Source organism: Tupaia chinensis, unplaced genomic scaffold (genome assembly GCF_000334495.1).
Source record: "Tupaia chinensis unplaced genomic scaffold, TupChi_1.0 Scaffold000407_1, whole genome shotgun sequence".
NCBI lineage: Eukaryota > Metazoa > Chordata > Mammalia > Scandentia > Tupaiidae > Tupaia > Tupaia belangeri.
The window spans coordinates 579147-599882 of record NW_006159909.1 but is presented as its reverse complement, the minus strand read 5'-3'; the positions used below and the strand labels follow the sequence as shown (position 1 = coordinate 599882).

Sequence of the window (20736 nt, the reverse complement as noted above, 5' to 3'; positions counted from 1 at the left end):
AGAGAGAGAGAGAGAGAGAGAGAGAGAGGGAGAGGTAAAGTGAGAAAGCAAGCCACCAGGTCTGGGACTTGAACCATAGTTGGCCCGGTGGGAGTCCAGTGCCTTAACTATAATGCCACCTGCTCTTCCCTCTCTGTTTTTCTTTCTTTTTTTGCCAGAGAGTGAGTACACTAGCTATACTCTCTCTCATTAGAGAGAGAAAGAGAAAGTAAGAAAACACTCCCCAAACCCTATGGGAGATAGTCATGCCACAACCCCTTCCTCATTTCTCCTTTTGGAATTTCGGGCTCACACACACATAGCAGTGTGCGTGTGTATGTGTGTGTGTGTATATATATTTAGATTATATTTATTCATTTGTTTTAATTGGATGAAAGGGACAGAGAGAAGTAGAGGGGGGAAAGTGAGAAAGCAAGCCACCAGGTCTGGGACTTGAACTGTGGTTGGCCCCTATACCGGCATATTTTCTAAACTGCTAGGTCTGGGACTTAGACAGCTCAGTCAACTGAAGATTCAGCCTCCTTAATCATCGTACCAGTGGCTGACCTGGGATTAATTTCTGAGAGAGAAGAGAGTATTCGTTTGTTTTTCATTGTAAATTGTTCTAAGTATAGAGCAAAGAGTAAAAAAAAAAAAGTTTTGTTTAATTGATTCTAAGATACACAATTTTTCTGTCATTTAAACAACTTAAAAATCTGTATGTAGGGCCATTAGATAGCATAGTGGTTACATTGCTGGACCCCCACATGGCTGGCTATGGTTTGAGTCCTTGACCGGTGGTTTGAAATTCATACTGGGCACATTGTGTGTGTGCCCAGGATCCCAGGAAGAGATTAGAGAAGGGATTGTGGCATGGACATCCCCCCAAGGGGTGATTTTCCACTTTCCCTCTCACTGTGTCTATCTCTTTCTCTCCAGCAGCACACACACCCTAAGGCAAAAACTTCTTTAAAAAAAAGTTGTATGTGACTTCCAGTGTTGTCCTTAGATTTGATGAAATATGGTAATAATCACTTAATGTACCCACCATCCAGATCGAATAGATTGGCATTTGCCTATTTACTTTAGAATCTTTTTTTTAATTTTAGATGAAACAACACAACTGTGTGGTTAAAAACATCCTCTGTTGGGGTCAGCAGGTGACAGAGTGGTTAAGGGCTAACTACCACAAGGCCAATCACAGTTCAAGTCCAAGACCAGGCAGTTTGAAAATCATGCGGGGTGTGCACGTGCACTGAAAATCTTGAGAAGACAATGGAGGAAAAGGGATTGCAACATGGCCACCTTTCCCCCTACCCCAAGTGACTTCTCTCTTTTTCTCTCTCTGACAAGTACACAAACCCTATGGCAAAAACCTAAAAAAAAAAAAAACAAAAAAAAATCCTCTGTCCTTTTTTCTTTTTGGTAAGATTTGAAAAAAATCAAATCTTTGGGGGCCAGCAGGTGGCGTGGTGGTTGGGGCACTTGACTCCCACATGGCCGACCATGGTTCAAGTCCCAGACATGATAGCTAGCTTTCTCTCTCTCTTTCTCTTTAGACAAATTGAATAATAATAATAATAAATAAAATGAAATAAATTTGAAAAATCTTTGAATATTAAAACTGGAGCATTGGTCTTATCTTGTCCGATTTGATTAATTTATTGAAACAAAGTCTGTTGTTTTTTCATTTATAGCTTTGTGGATTATGGCGGCAAAATGGGAAATGGAAGATCGCTTATCTTCAGAAAGTGCGAGACAGCTATTTCTTCGGGCTCTGCGCTTTCATCCAGAATGTCCAAAACTTTATCAGGAAGTAAGTGTTGTCTACCTAGGATGAGAGAGAGATGTTTCAGTTTGGTCCTCTGGAGACTTACTGTTAGTCTGGCCCTGTGGTGCAGTAGAAGGGAGCTAGATCTCACATGGCCTGTTATGGTTTGAATCCCATGACCATGTCCCATAGGGGGGTGATTTCTCGCTTTCTGTCTGTCTCTCTCTGTCTCTCTGGTGAACGCAGTCATCCTATAGCAAACATCTCTCTCTGCGGATGAGTTGGTGGTATAGTGGTTAAGGTGCTGGACACTCCCGCATGGCCTGCCACAGTTCAGGTCCTGGACCTGGTGGCTTGCTTTCTCACTTTCCCTCTTTCTCTCCCTATTTCTCTCTGTGTGTGTGTCTTTCTCTGGTCAAATTAAAATAAATGAGTACATAAATAAAATTAAATAAAAAATAATTCTTAAAACAAAACTCTTAAAAAAAAAAAAAAAAGGAGTAGAAGAATTGGTCCTGGCCAGCAGGTGGTGAGGTGGTTAAGGCAGTGGATCCCACATGGCCAACTCAGTGGTTGAGTCCTGGACCTGGCAGCTTGAGAAACATGCTGGTGTGTGTGTGTGTGACCCGGATTCCTAGGGAGAATGGAAGAGAAGGGTTACAGCCTGGCCATCCCCTAGAAGAGATTTGTCACTTTCCCTCTCTCTCTGGCTATATCTCTGACTCTTGTCTGGTGAATGCATGTGTCCTATCAAGAAAAATTAAAAAAAAAAAAATGTATTTTTATTTTTCATTTATTCATTTTTTCTTTGTTTTAAAATATTTTTGTTTTTAATTAATTAATTAATATTCATTCATTGAGCATTGTCAGAGCATACAAAATGTGATTTTCCACCCAGAATATTCTGCATAGTGGCTTATTCATACATTTTGTGTTTTAAAGAATTATTTTATTTAACTGTATTTATTTATTTTAATTTGACCAGAGATAGACGGAGTGAGAAAGAGAGATGTGGGCGAAGGGAAGTGAGAAAGCAAAAGCCACCGCCAGGTGGGAGTCCAGCACTCTTAACCACCACACCACCTGTGGGCCCCTTAATCATACTTTTTATCATCAATAATTTTCCATTTTTTGAATAGTAATCTCAGCTGGTATATACATATCTATGAATACATATCTGACTTTACTCCTGAAATTCTCAGTAGGATGGATATACTATAAGGTAGCACCTAGCTGATGATATAGCTTACTATGATCGTTAATTATTTCTTTTTTACTATATTTTAACTTCAAGAAAAGCAGTTTCAGCTTTAATAAATCAAAGAAATGCTAAGGAACTATGTTTAAACTTAAAGCCAGGAAACAGGTTGGGATTCTGTTCAAATAGTAGGTACATGAACCTATCAACAGCTCAAGACAGGACAAAAATCCTTAAAACTGGGAAACAAAGCCTAGAAGCAAATCAGCAATGTTTTAGTCAAAAGTCATAAAATGCTATTTCACCAGTCCAGTCTCATGTACTTTATCTTCTGTTGTGGTCCAATCTTCCTGATAATATTCTAGGATATAATATTCAACTCCAGACTTGTCCCCATGATTAAGTTGGCCATTTTCTTAGTTTTTGAACTCTTCTGTGTGAATGTATTTAATTTTCCTGGTATAGCACTCCCTGCAGAACTTCTTGGAGATCTGATCTGGTGTTGGTAAATTCTTTCAGGTTTTGTTTATCTGAGAATGTTCTTGTCTTCCCATATGAAAGATAATCTTGCCGGGTACAGTATTCTTGGTTGAAATTGCTTTTCCCTTAACACTTTGAATATATTTTCCCATTCTTTCCTCACTCGCATTGTTTCTGACAATGGGTCAGAAACAATGGGATATCCTTTGTAGGTAAGTTGACATTTCTCTCTTGCCAGTCTTAGTACCTTGTCTTTGTCTGTGGTTTTGGTTAATCTGGCTATAATGTGTCTTGGAGATGATCTTGGGTTGGTTCTATTTGGGGTCCTTTGTATTTCTTGGGACTGGATCTTTGAATGCCTCTCTAGGTTTGGAAAGTTTTCTTCCAGGATTTCATGGAACAGATGGTCAATGCCCTTATGAGTCTCTTCCCCTTCTGGGATACTAACTAATTATCTGGATGTTTGGATATTTGATGGTATCTAGTATTTTTCATATATTATTTTCTCAGTCTTCATGATGGATTTTTCTAGGCCAGGGATTCTGTCTTCTACATCTGAGATTCTATTTTCTGTATGATCTAGTCTGCTTTTAATACTTTCAAGGGAGGTTTTGACTACCTGTATTATAGTCTTCATCTCTAAGAGGTCCATTTGATTCTTTTTTATAGTGTGAATTTCCTCTTTTGGATCTTTCAAGAATTCTCTCACCTCTGGGAACTCGTCAGCTTCTTTCTCCTGCCTCTTTGGCAGTCCATTGTCTCTCTTCTCTTTGATCTCTGTGAGTTTTGTCACCATGAGAATTCTAAATTCTTTATCCGACATTTCCATGAGTTTTATTGTACTGTTTGAGGATGAAGAGGAATCATTATTTTTCCTTGGAGGAGAGGTATTTTCTTGTTTTTCCATATTTCTTATGACCCTGCAGTGATTTCTAGTCCTCTGATGGATGGCGTGTTTCTCCCTAATTCTTGAAGTTCAATCTGAGCATTCAGAGGCATGCAGGAGGAGGTGATCTGCAGTCTCTCTTCCGTTTCATTCTCACTCTTTGTGCATCAGACTCAGTGGGGATAGAGGAATATTCTGACCTTAATCGTATTCAGATGTTTAGATCCTGTTCACTCGGACCTGTCTAGACAATTAGTGTGTAGGAGCTGAGAAGCCAGTGGATAAAGAAAAAGGAAAAGAATTAGAGAAGAGGAAAGAAGAGGGAAATATAAAAAGTAGAAAAAAGATAATTTAAAAAACTTTAGATCTTAATTTTACAAAGTAAAAATTGAAAACTGCGCGGCACGCAGTGCACCGTGTAAACATGATATTTCGCAGCTGAAGTTCAGGATCCATGTGAAGATGGGCCCGGATTTGTGCCTTTCTAGAAGTGACTGTGGAGTGGGGAAGTCTCAGCAGAAAAAAATCTTCATCTTAAGTCCCTGAAAGCAATATTTCACAGCTGAAGTTCAAGATCCATGTCCAGAAAAATCTTTAAAAAAAAAAAGTACTGATGTTAACTATTTTTAGCTGGAGAACTGGTTTTAACACCCATATCACCTTTGTCTATTTCTCTCTTCTCTTTTTTGTCGCTCCTTTAGATATTTTGTTAGAACTTCTTTTCTTCTTGGAGGACTTACTGCCTCTTACAAGGGTACACTAGAAATCAGTGATTAGACTTTTGATTGAAAAAGCACCCTACCCAAAAAGGAAATAAAAAGCCTCAGATGCTAGAAATGTTACTGATAATTGTAACTTTTAGAAGCATTTTTCAGGATAGGGGAGAATCTGCTAAGCCTTGTTTGATGAATGGGAAGAGATATGTGTCTTCATTCAAATGGGTCCTGTAGTTGTTCCAAGTGTAGTTTTGGTCTTGGAGTAACTTAATGACGTGTTTACATTGTGTCTCTCCCTTTTCATATTCAGTTAGCTATTCCTTTGCTGCCTTTATAGTTTTTTAAAGAAACTATTATAGGACTCCCCATTATTAGAGGATTATTTGTTGTTTTAGTTACAGTTTATATGCTTTTTGGAAGCTTTTTGAGCTGGATCACGTGGTTCAAATCCCAGCCCAAGTGGCTTGAAAAACATACTGGGTGTGTGCGTGCCCAGCATCCTGACAAGGTGGAGAAATAGAGAATGGATTGTGGTGTGACCACAATCAAAACTTGTCATTTTAATGCTTTGTAACATAGAATTCAAAGTATTAAAAAATACAAGCCAGATATGTGTACGTACATGCTCAGAATCTGACAGGAGAGAACTGGGTGAAGCAGAGAGTGTGGCACAGCTAGGCCCCGTTGGAGGTGCTCTCTCTCAGGCAAGCGCCTGTGTTCTCAGGTAATTCAGTGTCTGTGTCATCTTGATGTTGGCGTCTCTTAATTATCTTTTCTCATTCAGACTGAGATTTTCCTGGTATGATAAGTGATCTCTCTTTCTACTTTGCTCTAGGGCACGTGTGCTTGCTGGAGAGAGGCAGAGAGACAGAGAGGGAAAATAAGAATTCATGCCTGGGGAATGGTCATGCTACATTCTGTTCTCCATTCTCCTCTTGGGATTTTGGAGACACACACACACACACACACACACACACACACACCTGTCCAATGTGTTTTTTAAGCTGCTCAGTCCAGAACTTGAGCGGTATAGTTGGCCAGGTGGGATCTAGCTCTCTTAACTACCACTCCTCCTGCTGGCTTGGTTTATTTAGCTGTGAAGTGCTGGTCAAGGGTACAAGACGTTCTTAAAAAGTTTTTGGTTTGTATGTCCAAATTGCTTGTAAAAAGAGCATACAGTGGGGGCTGGCAGATGGCGTGGTGGTTAAGGGTGCTAGACTCCCACCTGACCCACTGTGGTTCAAGTCCCAGATCTGGTGGCTTGCTTTCTCACTTTCTCTCTCTCACTGTTCCTCTCTATTCCACTATCAATGTCAGTTAGTTTCATAATGAAATAAAATTTATTGTAATATTCCCTATAGTCTTTTTCTCAATCTGATATTTATGACTAAAAATGGCATTTTATACATTTCCAATAAAAAATTATCTCCAAAGAATTTGACTTCATTCTTTCCCTTCTATAGTATTTTAGGATGGAACTGATGAATACAGAAAAACTAAGAAAGGAAAAGCAAGAATTTGAAAGAGCCGACATGGAAATGGTAAGATATTAATGTCTTGTCATCTCTCTTTTTTTGTTTTTTCAAAGAATAATTTATTTAATTCCATTTGTTGTTGTTATTTTTTAATTTGACCAGAGAGAGACAGAAAGAGAAAGCAAATTGCCAGGTTCAGGACTCAAACTGTGGTTGACCATGTGGGAATCCAACACCTTTAGCTACCATGCCACCTGCTGGCTCCAATGCATTGTCATTTCTTCTTTTTTTTTTTTTAATAACTATTTTATTTTTTATTTATTCATTCATTGATTTTTAATTTGACTAGAGAGAGACAGAGGGTGAGAGTGAGAGAGAGGAAGCGAGAAAGCAAGCCACCAGGTCCAGGACTTGAATCCCAGTTGGCTATGTGGGAGTGTCCAGTGCCTTAACCACCACGTCACCTGTTGGTCCCCGCATTGTCACTTCTTAACAAAGTATTTTGAACTTACTTGGGAGTAAGATTAAGTCTTTAGAATATATTTTTCTTTTTAATAGTGTCACATTTTAAAACCTTAAGACGAGTATAGTGTTGATTTAGTTAAATGGACTTTGTAATAATGAAGTTTTATGCTTTAAAAATAGGCAATTGGGGTCAGCAGGTGATGTGGCAGTTAAGGCACTGGATTTCATATGGCCAACTATATGGTTTGAGTCCCTGACCCAGTGATTTGAAAATCACACTAAATATGTAACATGCATGCCTAAGAAAGATCCCAAGAGGAAAATGGAGGAGAAAGGATTGCAGTGTGGCCATCCACCCTTGAGAAGTGATTTCTCACCCTCTCCCATCTCCTGCCTGGTGAGCACAAGTGCCCTATAACAAAAATTATAAAAGATATTTGGATTAATTGAAGTGTTTTTCAAGATCATTACTGCTGACCAATGCTTTTTTTTCTTTCTTTTTTTTGGAAAGGTTTTTGCTATAGGACGTGTGTGCTCGCCAGACAGAGAGAGACAGAGAGACAGAAAGCGATAAATCACCCCCCAAGAGGGATGGCCACACTGCAATCCCTTCTCCTCCATTCTCCTCTCGGGATCTTGGGCACGCATGCACATGTGCCCGGGGTGAGTTTAAGCCACCGGGTCCGGGACTCAGACTGCGGTCAACTACGTGGGAGTCTAGTGACATAGCCATCACACTAATTGCTGGTCCCACCAATGCTCTTTTAAAAAAATATTATTTGTTTAATCTTATTTATTTAAAAAAATCTTAATTCCATTTGTTGTTGTTATTTTTTAATTTGACCAGAGAGAGACAGAAAGAGAAAGCAAATTGCCAGGTTCAGGACTCAAACTGTGGTTGACCATGTGGGAATCCAGCGCCTTAATCACCACGCCACCTGCTGGCCCCTATTTAATCTTATTTATTATTGTTATTTTTAAAATTTGACCAGAGAGAGGAAGAGTGAAAGAGAGAAATAGAAAGTGAGAAAGCAAGGTCTGGGACTCGAACTGTGGTTGGCCATGTGGGAGTCTAGCACCTTAGCCACCTACTGGTTCCCAAATGCTCTTTTAATAATGTATGATCTCATTAAGTGATATATATTAGTGGGATGAAGGAGCTCAAGAAAGACTGTGAGTTATATAGTTCCTAACCTTTTTTTTTTTTTTTTTTTAAGTACAGTGTTTTATGTGACAGGATAATTTTTAAAAAGATTTAGAATAATAAAGTTAAGAAAGGAACTTTGCTGTTGTCTGTTATTGTGGTTTACAACTCGGAACTTTCTTTATCCAAAGAAACTGTTAAAAATAAGGGCAAATAAGACATGCGAAGCTGACCTGTTCTGTTATAAACGGATGGTGAAGCCATGTGCTCGTGTCTCCACTCCTGGAGCCTGAGAGCCTGGGTTGAAAGATCGATGATCTTCTTCATGCTGCACATTGATCCCAAGGGAGGGAGCTGGCCCAGGGGGAGACGTGATTTGCCAGGGGTCATTGGCGTGGGTAGTCTAGGACTGTTACTTTTCTCCCTAGTGCTTTCACTACTTGCCGGCACTACCTCTGAAGTTGTGATTAATGTAATGTTCTTTAGGAGACCTCCGATTATCCTGAAGAAATCCTTAAGGGCGAGTTGGCACGGATCATCTACAAAAATTCTATAAACATTATTAAAGGTAGGTATCTTTCGAACATTTATTTGTGATAGGAAAGTAGAGCATTTTATTTACAGCGAAGAAGGTCTTTAGTTAATTTTGAGATTTTTTGCTAGAATACAGATACAACTCAGTAGGAATAATAGCTTTTATAAAATTTTTATTTAATTTTATTGTCATTATTTTATTTTATTTTTTTTAGTTGATCAGAGAGAGGGCTGGCAGGTGGCATGGTGGTTAAGGGCACTGGACTTCCATATGGCTGACCGACGTTTGAGTCCTGGACCTGGTGACTTTCTCTCTCTCCTCTTGCTCTCTCCCTGTTCCTCTCTGGTCAAATTAAAGTGAATAAATAAATAAAGTTAAAAAAAATGATTAAAAAAAAAAATTTGACCAGAGAGAGACAGGAACATGAGAAAGCAAGCTGCCAGGTCCAGGACTCAAACTGCAGTCAACCATCTGGGAGTCCAGCCACCTTAACCACCATGCAATCTGCTAGACATAACTTTATTTTTAGATTATTTAATTTTATTTATTCATTCTTTAATTTGACTAGAGAAAGACACACACACACACACACACACACACAGAGAGAGAGAGAGAGAGAGAGAGAGAGAGAGAGAGAGAGAAAGAGAGAAACCAAGCCCAACAGGCCCAGGACTCGAACCGTGGTTGGCCATGTGGGAGTGTCCAGCACCTTAACCACCATGCTTACCTGCTGGTCCTGATAGCTTATTTATTTATTTATTTTTTAAAAGAATTGCTTATTTAATTTAATTTACTATTACTATTTTTAAATTTGACCAGAGAGGGACAGACTGAGAGAAAACAAGAGAGAATTAAGTGAGAGAGCAAGCTGTCAGATCCAAAACTCGAACCATGGTTGACCATGTGGGACTCCAGCGACCTTAACCACTAAGCTACTTGCTGGTCCCTGTAATTGAAATTTAATTAAGTTTTTTTTTTTTGGAGAGGTTTTTTTTTGCTATAGGGCACGTGCGCTCGCCAGATAGACAGAGAGACAGAGAGATAGAAAGTGAGAAATCACCCCCCGGGGGGATGGTCATGCCTCAATCCCTTCTCCTCCCTTCTCCTCCATTCTCCTCTCGGGATCTTGGGCATGCACGCACACGCGCCCAGCTTGAGTTTTAAGCCACCAGGTTCGGGATGCGAACTGCGGTCGACTACGTGGGAGTCCAGCGACATAGCCATTATGCTAACTGCTGGTTCCCTGAAATTTAAATAAGTTTTTATTGAACACTTAGCTCAGGTGGGTAATTAAAAAGAAATAGATGAAGGCTGGCAAGTGGTGTGGTGGTTAAAGGTGCTATATTCCCACATGGCCTACCGTGGTTCAAATCCTGGATCTGATGGCTTCCTTTCTCAACTTCCCTCTCTCTCTGTTTCTCTCTGGTCAGATTGGAAAATAATAATAATAATAAAGTTAAAATAAGTCTAAAAAGCAAAAAGAAAAGAAATAGATGATTTAGTCCATTTCTTTATCCCCTTAAAAGTTTAGAATAAAAGTTAGAAATACTTATGCATATTTCAAAGTATTAATAGTTGTTTTGCATGTGTAGGAGACTATGGGGTGATTTTCGATTTTGTACTATTTCTCAAATTTTGCATGTGTAGGAGACTATGGGGTGATTTTTTATTTTGTACTATCTCTCAAAATTAAAAAACACAAGCAAAAATGTAAGTAGTACTCAAAGCAAACGTTACTTAAAGAGTGATTCTGTAGTATTAGTGGAAGTGAGCCTCGCCTCCCCTGATTTTTCATTTTAGGTGCAGAATTTCATGTGTCACTGCTTTCGATCGCACAGCTATTTGACTTTGCCAAAGATCTACAAAAAGAAATTTATGATGAGTAAGTGAAAGTGTGGAGAGGGGAATATTTTTATTCCTGATCTAATGATAAGGGTTTAAGTTGGGGTATGGAGAAAGGGGAAAAGAAGAGACCACATTAAATCTTTGGAAAAAAAGCTAAGCTTTAGGATCCCGGCATTGTACTATGAAAAAGAAGTATGCTCCTAGAGATGTCCTTTGATTTGTTTATTGGTTCCTTTGGAAAATATTTTATCTTTCTTCAGTAATAAATCTATTCTAAGGCTTATATGAACACCTATCTCCTGTTCTTCTGGTGTGTCCCTTGTCCATAAAAGCAGCGATGTCCTCATAAGTGTTTACAGTTAAGTGCTGCAGGTGCTTTACACTTCGGTGTCGTTATATGGCTTACAGACTATTTGTAGCCTACCTCCTGCATACTTCCATTCCTAGGGAGCGCTAAATACTTGTGCAGGAAATAAAGCAGAACTTGGCTTAGTTGTTCTTTAGCTATTTTCTGGGTTTTGCTGGAGTATGGGTTGCTTTTTTTTCTCTGCCTCTATTTTAGAAAATGAAGAGCCTGCATATAATAAGGTTCTCCAGGGCTCATGGAGGCTTGTGTTGTCACAGGTAATCACTTACTTGACTTTGAAAGCCAAGCTGAAAGGTAACAGCTGTGAGTGATACCGGAAACATTCTACCACTTAGTTTTTGGCAGTTCTGATTCATTGACACCATTTTTCTTTTGGGAAATGGCTCGGTGGTATTGTAATTGTTGAAGGGAGTGTTCTGTGGTCATCTTTAGAGCTTAGGGAACTGTTTCTGTTTGAAATTCTGGGTTAGTCTCTTGTAGGATAGGTATCAATAAGCTGTATTTTTCAGCCTTCAGGCTCTACATACAGATGACCCTCTCACGTGGGATTATGTGGCGCGGCGAGAATTAGAGATCCAGCCAGAGCCAGGAGAAGAGCAGCCTGCTGTGAAACAATCCAAAGCAGTGGAGGTGGGCCGGAAGGAGGAGAGGTGCTGTGCTGTGTATGAAGAGGCCGTGAAGGCTCTGCCTACAGGTGAACTTCACCAAACCACAGTGTGGTGTAGATAGAAGGGTATCCCTGCTTATGGAGTACAATCTCCCTTCCCCATCACTAGAATCAGTATCAGGAATTTCTGTAGTACAGTTTACTATGTACCTAGCTTCCCAACTTGCTTGCTTTCTGATGGTGAGAGATGGAACTTTTTTTTCTAATATCAGTTTTTATTATTTATTTTTTGGAGAGTTTTTTTTTGCTCTAGGGCACATGAGTTCGCCAGAAAGACAGAGAGAGACAGAGAGAAAGTGAGAAATCACCCCCCAGCGGGGACGGCCACACCACAATCCCTTCTCTTCCATTCTCCTCTCGGAATCTTGGGCACACACGCACACGTGCCTGGCATGAGTTTAAACCACCGGGTCCGGGACTTGAACTGCGGTTGACTACATGGGAGTCCAGTGTAATAGCCATTACACCAATTGCTTGTCCCAAGAGAGATGGAGCTTTTATAAACTTCTTTGATAGTGGTATTTATGTTAATTGGTTTGTGTCAATGGTAATCCAGAAGATTCTTTTATTTTTAATTGTTTTGGAGGCACTTACACTCAGAGACAGAAAGCCAGAGGAGAAAGTACCCTCCCGTGGGGTTACGCTCCAATCCCTTCGCCTCCATTTCTTTGTCCTGTCTGGATTTGGAGAATACACACACATGTGCCCAGCATGTTTTTCAAGGTGTCAAAGCCAGAACTTGGACTGCAGCTGCCTGGGTGGGATCCAGCTCCCTTAAATACTAGGGCTATGGGGCTAGCCCCAGTATTTTTTTTCTTTTAGATTTTGCTATAGCATGTGCACTCACCAGAGACAGAAGGGAATGTGAGAAATCACCCATCAATAGGGATGGCCATGCTGTGGTCTCTTCTCTATTCTCTCGGGATTTTGGGCATGCATGCACACATGCCAGGCATGATTTTGAAGCCACCAGGTCTGGGACTCAAGTCAGACATGTGGGATCCAGTGCCTTAACCTCCAGGTACCTGTTCGCCCCCCTGAAGATTTCTTTAATTTCTTTTTTTTTTTTTTTGAGAGTTCTTTTTTTGCTATAGGGCACGTGCAGTTACCAGAAAGACAGAGACAGAGAGACAGAAAGTGAGAAATCACTCCCCAGGTGGGATGGCCATGCTGCAATCCCTTCTCCTCCATTCTCCTCTTGGGGTCTTGGGCACGCATGCACACGCGCCCGGCGTGAGTTTAAGCCACTGGGTCCAGGACTCGAACTGTGGTTGACCACATGGGAGTCCAGCTTCATAGCCATTACACCAGCTGCTGGTCTCTTAACTATCATTTCTTAACTACCTTTGGTAAGCATTTACTTTTTATTTTGTAATATTGAAGAATAAAAACAAAGGGATAAGGTTTTTAATTTTTATATTTATGTCATTCAATTGTTTTTCCCAAGTTTTTGTGTGTGGTTTTTTCTTTTTAATGTTTACTTAATTTTATTTGTTGTTATTATTTTAATTTGACCAGAGAGAGAGGAAGGGAAGGTGAGAAAGCAAGCTGCCAGGTCTGGGACTCGAATCACAGTTGGCCATATGGGAGTCCAGTGCCCTACCACCATGCCACCTGCCAGCCCCAAGTTTTCTTTTTTAAAAAATTGCTAGAGGGTGTGTGTGTGTGTGTGTGTGTGTGCATGCTTACACATGTAAGAAGAAAAAAGAGAAAGAACCCCTGCATGGGGGTGTGGTCGTGCTGTATTTCTTTTTCCTTCCTTTCTCCTTTCCATCAGGATTTTGGACACGTATACATATTTGTCTAGCATGTGTTTCTTTTTTCTTTCTTTCTTTTTTCTTTTTTTGTTTTTTAGGATAGGTTTTTCGCTATAGAGTGCGTGCGCTCGCCAGACAGACAGAGAGAGACAGAGAGACAGAGCGAGAAATCATCCCCCAGGGGGATTGGCCACGCCACAATCCCTTCTCTTCCATTCTTCTCTCGGGATCTTGGGCACGCACGCACATGCACCCAGCGTGAGTTTTAAGCCACTGGGTCTGGGACTCGAACCGCGGTTGACTACGTGGGAGTCCAGCGACATAGCCATTATGCCAATTGCAGGTCCCTCTGTTTGTTATGTGCAACCCATTTTCTGGGACCCCTCTCTTCTTAGAGGTCTGTGTTTCCTTCCCTCTCCTTTAATAAACTCTACACTTTGTTAATAAATTCCCCACTTTGCTAATAAACTCCCTGCTTTGCTATACCTATAAACAAAAAAAACGTTTGTTACATGGCACATACACTCACCAGAGGGCAAGGAAGGGAGTGAGAAAGCATCCCCTACGGGGGATGACCATGCTGCAATCCCTTTTCCATTCTTCCCTTTGGAGTTTGGGCACACACGCGCACCCTGCATTTTTCGAACTGCCGGATTCAGAACTTGAACTGGGTAGTAGCCCATATGGGATCCAGTGCTTTAACCACCATGCCATCTGCCGGCTCCTTATCCAGCGTGTTTTTCAAGGTGCTGTGGCTGGGATTCAAACTGCGGTTGGCCATATGGGAACTGGCTTTCTGTGCACAGCCCTTAAGTGCTGGGGGCATGGAGCCAGCCCTGAGATATGTGATCAGCTGTACTCAGAATAATACTCTTTTTTTTCTTTTTTTTTTTTGAAGAGGTTTTTGCTGTAGGGCGTGTGCGCTTGCCAGACAGAGACAGACATTTTCTTTTTTTGTTTTTTAGGATAGGTTTTTCGCTATAGAGTGCGTGCGCTCGTCAGACAGACAGAGAGACAGAGAGACAGAGCGAGAAATCATCCCCCAGGGGGATTGGCCACGCCACAATCCCTTCTCTTCCATTCTTCTCTCGGGATCTTGGGCACGCACGCACATGCACCCAGCGTGAGTTTTAAGCCACTGGGTCTGGGACTCGAACCGCGGTTGACTACGTGGGAGTCCAGCGACATAGCCATTATGCCAATTGCAGGTCCCTCTGTTTGTTATGTGCAACCCATTTTCTGGGACCCCTCTCTTCTTAGAGGTCTGTGTTTCCTTCCCTCTCCTTTAATAAACTCTACACTTTGTTAATAAATTCCCCACTTTGCTAATAAACTCCCTGCTTTGCTATACCTATAAACAAAAAAAACGTTTGTTACATGGCACATACACTCACCAGAGGGCAAGGAAGGGAGTGAGAAAGCATCCCCTACGGGGGATGACCATGCTGCAATCCCTTTTCCATTCTTCCCTTTGGAGTTTGGGCACACACGCGCACCCTGCATTTTTCGAACTGCCGGATTCAGAACTTGAACTGGGTAGTAGCCCATATGGGATCCAGTGCTTTAACCACCATGCCATCTGCCGGCTCCTTATCCAGCGTGTTTTTCAAGGTGCTGTGGCTGGGATTCAAACTGCGGTTGGCCATATGGGAACTGGCTTTCTGTGCACAGCCCTTAAGTGCTGGGGGCATGGAGCCAGCCCTGAGATATGTGATCAGCTGTACTCAGAATAATACTCTTTTTTTTCTTTTTTTTTTTTGAAGAGGTTTTTGCTGTAGGGCGTGTGCGCTTGCCAGACAGAGACAGACAGAGAGACAGAAAGCGAGAAATCACCCCCCAGGGGGGATGACCACGCCGCAATCCCTTCTCCTCCATTTTCCTCTCGGGATCTTGGGCACGCATGCACATGTGCCCGGTGTGAGTTTTAAGCCACTGGGTCTGGGACGCGAACCACGGTGGACTATGTGGGAGTCCAGCGACATAGCCATTACGCTAACTGCTGATCCCAGAATAATACTCTTTCTTACCAGGCTAATTTAAACTCTTCAGAGATGTTTTCCCTTTGAATGAAAAATGCATGATAATTATTAAACTAAGAATTGGTGCTCTTGTCAATGTAATCTTTCTGACTTTTCCAGAGGCCATGTGGAAGTGTTACATCAACTTTTGTTTGGAAAGATTTACCAAGAAGACAAGTAGCACGCTCCTCAAAGGGAAGGTGAGGACTTAGGTTGCATGGTCACAGTGTCCGACTGGAAAGTGACTCATCTTCTGAAAGAACAGAAGCATTGCCCTTTTGATGTCTGGGCCACCTTGCAAGAACTTCATGGTGAACCACCCTCTTACTGTCCTATGGGTAACCTGTCATTCTAGAGATCCGAGTCTCGGTTAATGTAATACTGGCCACCAGGTTCGGAGGGGCTCTCTCCTTTCTGGGCTATACTTGGCTCAGTGGCCCAGCTCGTCTAATCACAAGTGAAACCACCATGCAAAAGTAACTTAGTCCATTTTCTGAATTCTCAGAAATATGCAAAACTGCTTTTGTTTAAGTTAGAGGCCTGAGGCCTCTGCAGGGATCTTTGTAATAAACCATGTGATTTTTCTGTTTCCAGAGGCTTCAGAGAACCATGACTGCTTTCAGGAAGGCACATGAACTCAGGCTGTTGCCAGAATTCCAGTGCAAGCAGTGGGTAAGGATGCAGAGGACACACTCACTGCCAGTTACGTACTTTGGATTCCAGTTCAGGCCAGTGTTGTGGGCTTTGAACTATGCAGTTACATGACAGAGGCTATAGCGTACAGTGGTTGGTGCTGTCACTCAGCAAGCCAAGGCCATCTGGGAAGCCTGCCTTTCATTTCTGGCCCCTGAAGCCAGGTGTGGTGGTTCCTGTCTGTGGACCTAGCTATTCAGGAGGCTGAGGCAGGAGGATTGTGACATAGAGAGATCCTATCTTAAAGACTTTCACTATAAATTCTTCATGCTTTTTTCTTTTCATCTCTTCCTTGTTTTTGTGAGCCCTCTTGCATAAGAGCAGGAGAAGGAAGACGAGTTCCTAATTGTTTACTTCATGCCTCTTAGCTGCTATAATAAAAGGTTTAGTGGAAAGGCTGTTAAATTATTGCCTTAAATGAAGACTTATTTGTCCTCATTTACACAATTAATTTGGATTTTAACAATTACTTTTCTAATGATTCTGTTTATCTAGATTGAGTTGTTGCTGCACCATAAGTTTTTAAAGGAAGCACTGGAGGTGGCAGTAGCCGGGACTGAATTGTTTAGAGACTCTGGGACAATGTGGCAGATGAAGCTGAAGGTGCTGATTAACTCAAAGAGTCCTGACATAGCCATGGTTTTTGAAGAAGCCTTCGCACACCTAAAATCCCAGGTCTGTGAGTTGGGGGCCTTTTGTATTTTCTTCTTCTTTTCTTTTCTTTTTTTTTTTTCATTTTAATTTCCCGGAGGGAACCTGTGCTCATCAGAGACAGAACAGTGAGAAAACATCCCTCATGGTGAATGAGCATGCCTCTGCAATCCCTTTTCCTCCCTTTCTCCTCCTTTCAGGATTTCGGGCTGGTGTCCACATGCTCCAGGCGTGTTTCTCAAGCTGCCAGGTCTAGTCGGACGTAGCCAACTATATGGGATCCTTCGCCTTAATGCCCATGCCATGAGATGTACTTCAGGTTCATTCTGTTATAAGATTACATTCCTGAGGCTGGCAGGTGGCATGGCCATTATGGGTGCTGGACTCCCACGTGGCTGACTACGGTTCAAGTCTTGGAACTGGCAGCTTGCTTTTTTACTTTCCATCTCTCTCTTTGTCCCTCTCTGGATAAATTAAAATAAATAAATAATAAAAGTTAAATAAAATAATTCTGAAAAAAAGAAAAGATTACATTTCTTTTAAGACTTCAGCTAGGAGCCAGTGGGTACCATGGTGATTAAGGCACTGGATTTCACATGGCTGACCATGGTTCAAGTCCAAGACCTGGTGGTTTGCTTTCTCACTTTCCCTCTTTGTCTCTGGTCAAATTAAAAAATAAGTAAGTAAATAAATTAAAAAAACCCAAAATAATTACTAAAAAAAAAAGACTTTAGGTAAAGCTCATTTGAATGAGTTGATATTTGCCTGATAAGAAGTGACCCTAAAGTGGCATTCATTATTAAGTAATGATGACTAAAGGGTCAGGATTAGAAGAATTTATGTCCATCCATTAGCCTAGTAAAACACTTATTTCATTTTAGTTTTTGCTATAGGGCATATACGCTTGCTAGAGAGAGAGTAAATGTGAGAAATCACCCTCCAGTGGGGATGACCACACTGCATTCCCTTCTCTGTTCTCCCCTCATTGTTTTGGGCATCCACACACACGCCTGAAATATTTTCCAATCCACTGGGTCTGGGACTCGACTACACTGTTGGCCATGTGGCATCCAGCCACCCCAACCACTACCCACAGCCTGTCCCATTGTTTTACCCTGCACCTCTATGAGGCCATTTTAAAAAATAGCCTATTTCTGGGCCAGCATATGATGTGGAAGTAAAGGCGGGGGATTCCACATGGCCAACTGTATGGTTCAAATTCTGGTCCTGACAGCTTGAAAATTAAGTAGGGTGCGTGTGTGCGCCTGCCCAAAGTGTTGAGAAGAGACCAGAGGAGAAGGGATTGTTCTGTGGCCATTCCCCCAGGAGGTAATTTCTTATTCTCTTTCTCATAATGCACATGCCCTATAGCAAAAAATTTAAAGCCTGTTTCTGATATATGAAAATCGGCTAAATTATGTAAGTTTTCATATTCTATTTCGATATCTCACAAGTGAGAAGTACTAATAGAATATAATTTACCCATGGATTCAAAGATGAACAACTTTTATTTTTTCAATTTTTATTTTTTGGAGAGGTTTTTGCTATGGGGCGTGTGTGCTCACCAGAAGGACAGACAGAGAGACAGAAAGTGAGAAATCACCCCCCAGAGGGTTGCCACACCGCAGTCCCTTCTCCTCCATTCTCCTCTCAGGATCTTAGGCACGCGTGCACATATGCCCGGCTTGCGTTTAAACCACTGGGTCTGGGACTCGAACTGCAGGTGACTACATGGAAATCCGCAACGTAGCCATTAGGCCATCTGCTGGCCCCTATTTTTTTTTTTTTTAAAGAATTATGTATTTATTTAATTCCACTTGTTGTTGTTATTTTTCAATTTGACCGGATAGAGACAGAGAGAAAGGGAAAGCGAGAAAGCAAGCCACTAGGTCCATGACTTGAACCACGGTCTGCCTTTAACCACCATACCAGAGGGCATGTATGCTTGCCAGAGACAGACAGAGAGACTGAGCGTATCCCCCACCGATGGGGCATGTCATGCTGTAATCTCATCTCTTCCATTTCTCTGCTCTGTTGTGATTTTGCATAGGTATGCACACATGCTTGGTGTGTCTTTCAAGCCATCAGGGCTGGGATTCAAACTGCAGTTGACCATGTGGTATATAACTGCCTTAACCACTAGGCTTTGGGGCTGGCTCTAAACCTTAAAGGTCTGAATCTTTTTTTTTTTATTCATTCATTTTTAATTTGACCAGAAAGAAAGACAGAGAGAGATAGAGAGAGAGAGAGATAGAGAGAGAGAAAGAGAGAGAGAAAAGCGAGAAAGCAGGTCCAGGACCTGAATGGTCAGCCATGTGGGAGTGTCCAGTGTCTTAACCACCATACCACCTGCTGATCCCAAAGGTCTGAATCTTAAGGCTTTGTAGTAAATATTTCTATATCAGTAGGGAAAAAAGTATTCCAGAAAGTAAAGTGAGAAAAAAACTATTTTGGGGCTGACAAGTGGCATGGTGGTTAGGGTGCTGGACTCTCACATGGCTGACCATGGCTTGCTTTCTCATTTTCCCTTGCTTTCTTGGTCAGATTAAAATAATAAATAAATAAAGTTAAATAAAATAATTTTTTAATTTAACTTAATTTATTTACTCATTTATTTTATTTCATTTTGACCAGAGAGGGACAGAGCAAGAGAGAGAGAAAGTGAGAAAGCAAGCCACCAGGTCCAGGACTCGAACCATGGTCGACCATGTGGGAGTCCAGTGCCCCTAACCTCCACGCCACCTACTGGCCCCAATAAAATATTTTTTTAAAAAGAAACAAAAGAAAACTTGCATTGCTCAGTGTAAGTGTGTCTGGGACAGGAGTGAAAATCAGGTAGTTCATCTTGCATTAGTTACTTCTTACCTTGTCAGTCCTAGAGCACAAAGACATCTTCTGGGTAGCCATGGGCCTAGCTAGCTATGGGCTGTTAATTGCTCAGTTTACTAAGAGATGATTGGTGGTGATTACTTTTTTTAAGAATTGTTTTGTTTATTTATTTATTATTTATTTATTTATTTTTACATTTTTAAAATACATTCAATCACATTATTTAGCATACAAGGTGGTCATTTCAATATGAAGAATTATTTTATTTAACTTTATTTATTTTTAATTTGATAGAGTGGGACAGGGTGAGAGAGAGAGAAAGCCACCAGGTCTGGGACTCAAACTGCAGTTGGCCATGTGAGAGTCCAGTATCCTTAATCACCATGCCACCTGCCAGCTCCAGTGATGATTCCTACAGGCAGTATTCCCCAGTAGAGGAGAACTAAAATGAACAAGGTCATGTTATTAGCTCTGGGTGACTTGGTCAGAAGGCTATCTGTTCTGACATGCCATTTCTTGCTGGGAGGTGAGAATTCAGCCATAATGAGGACAGACTGGGCGTGAATCCATATTTTACGTACTATTTTAGGAGGAACCTGTCTTTATGGTGATGAGTTTTCAGAGCATGGTGCTAAACTGTCTTCTAACATTTTTCCTGTTGTGAGCAGGATTGTCTACCGTTGTGGATTTCTTGGGCAGAGTGGAGTGAAGGTGTCCAAACCCCAGAAGACACTGAAGCAATCTTTAAGGTATAGGCGCCACATCTCAAGTCTCATTTTGTGGAGAATGGGTAAATAGATTCACTGGTTGGCTAGCCATGGGGTTATTTCATTAGCAGTTGCTTTTAGATTAAGCACTATTGATGGCCTGGGGAGTGGTTCTAGGAAAATTTATTCTTATGGAGCTTGTTTCTTTTTTCTTTTATATTGCAGAAAGCTCTTTTAGCTGTCATTGGTGCCAACTCAGTAACTCTGAAGGAAAAGTACCTAGATTGGGCTTATCGAAGTGGTGGCTGCAAAAAGGCCAGAGCTGTGTTTAAAAGGTACTTACAGATAGGCATAGCTGTGTCTAGTCTCTCTATGCTGTTCTCAGCCCCCTTTGCCCAGGGTATATGAATCACAGGTAATTTCTAAGAAGTAATCCAACATACATTTTCAAATAGTAATGTTTTTTTCTTTTTTTTTTTGAGAGAGAATTTTTCTATGGGACATATGTGTTCGCCAGAGAGACAGAGAAACAGAAAGTGAGAAATCACCCCCT

General features: G+C 41.2%; 1 protein-coding gene and 1 long non-coding RNA gene across 2 annotated transcripts in view; one reads left to right on the top strand and one right to left on the bottom strand.

The window, feature by feature from the left end:
- The window catches only part of UTP6 (UTP6 small subunit processome component), a 40525-nt gene that overhangs the window by 12985 nt on the left and 6804 nt on the right, over window positions 1-20736 (top strand). The window contains exons 7-16 of the mRNA XM_006154356.3: window positions 1677-1795; window positions 6494-6571; window positions 8601-8682; window positions 10450-10531; window positions 11371-11555; window positions 15424-15503; window positions 15898-15975; window positions 16492-16671; window positions 20145-20225; window positions 20409-20518. Of these exons, the coding sequence (XP_006154418.1) occupies window positions 1677-1795; window positions 6494-6571; window positions 8601-8682; window positions 10450-10531; window positions 11371-11555; window positions 15424-15503; window positions 15898-15975; window positions 16492-16671; window positions 20145-20225; window positions 20409-20518 (1075 nt within the window). The remainder of the gene's footprint in view (window positions 1-1676; window positions 1796-6493; window positions 6572-8600; window positions 8683-10449; window positions 10532-11370; window positions 11556-15423; window positions 15504-15897; window positions 15976-16491; window positions 16672-20144; window positions 20226-20408; window positions 20519-20736) is intronic.
- On the bottom strand, window positions 1732-8594 carry LOC106735472 (uncharacterized). The gene is made up of 3 exons (XR_001370788.1): window positions 8348-8594; window positions 5653-5879; window positions 1732-1810 (listed from the first exon to the last, which is right to left on the bottom strand). It is a non-coding gene; the product is annotated as an uncharacterized LOC106735472 (long non-coding RNA).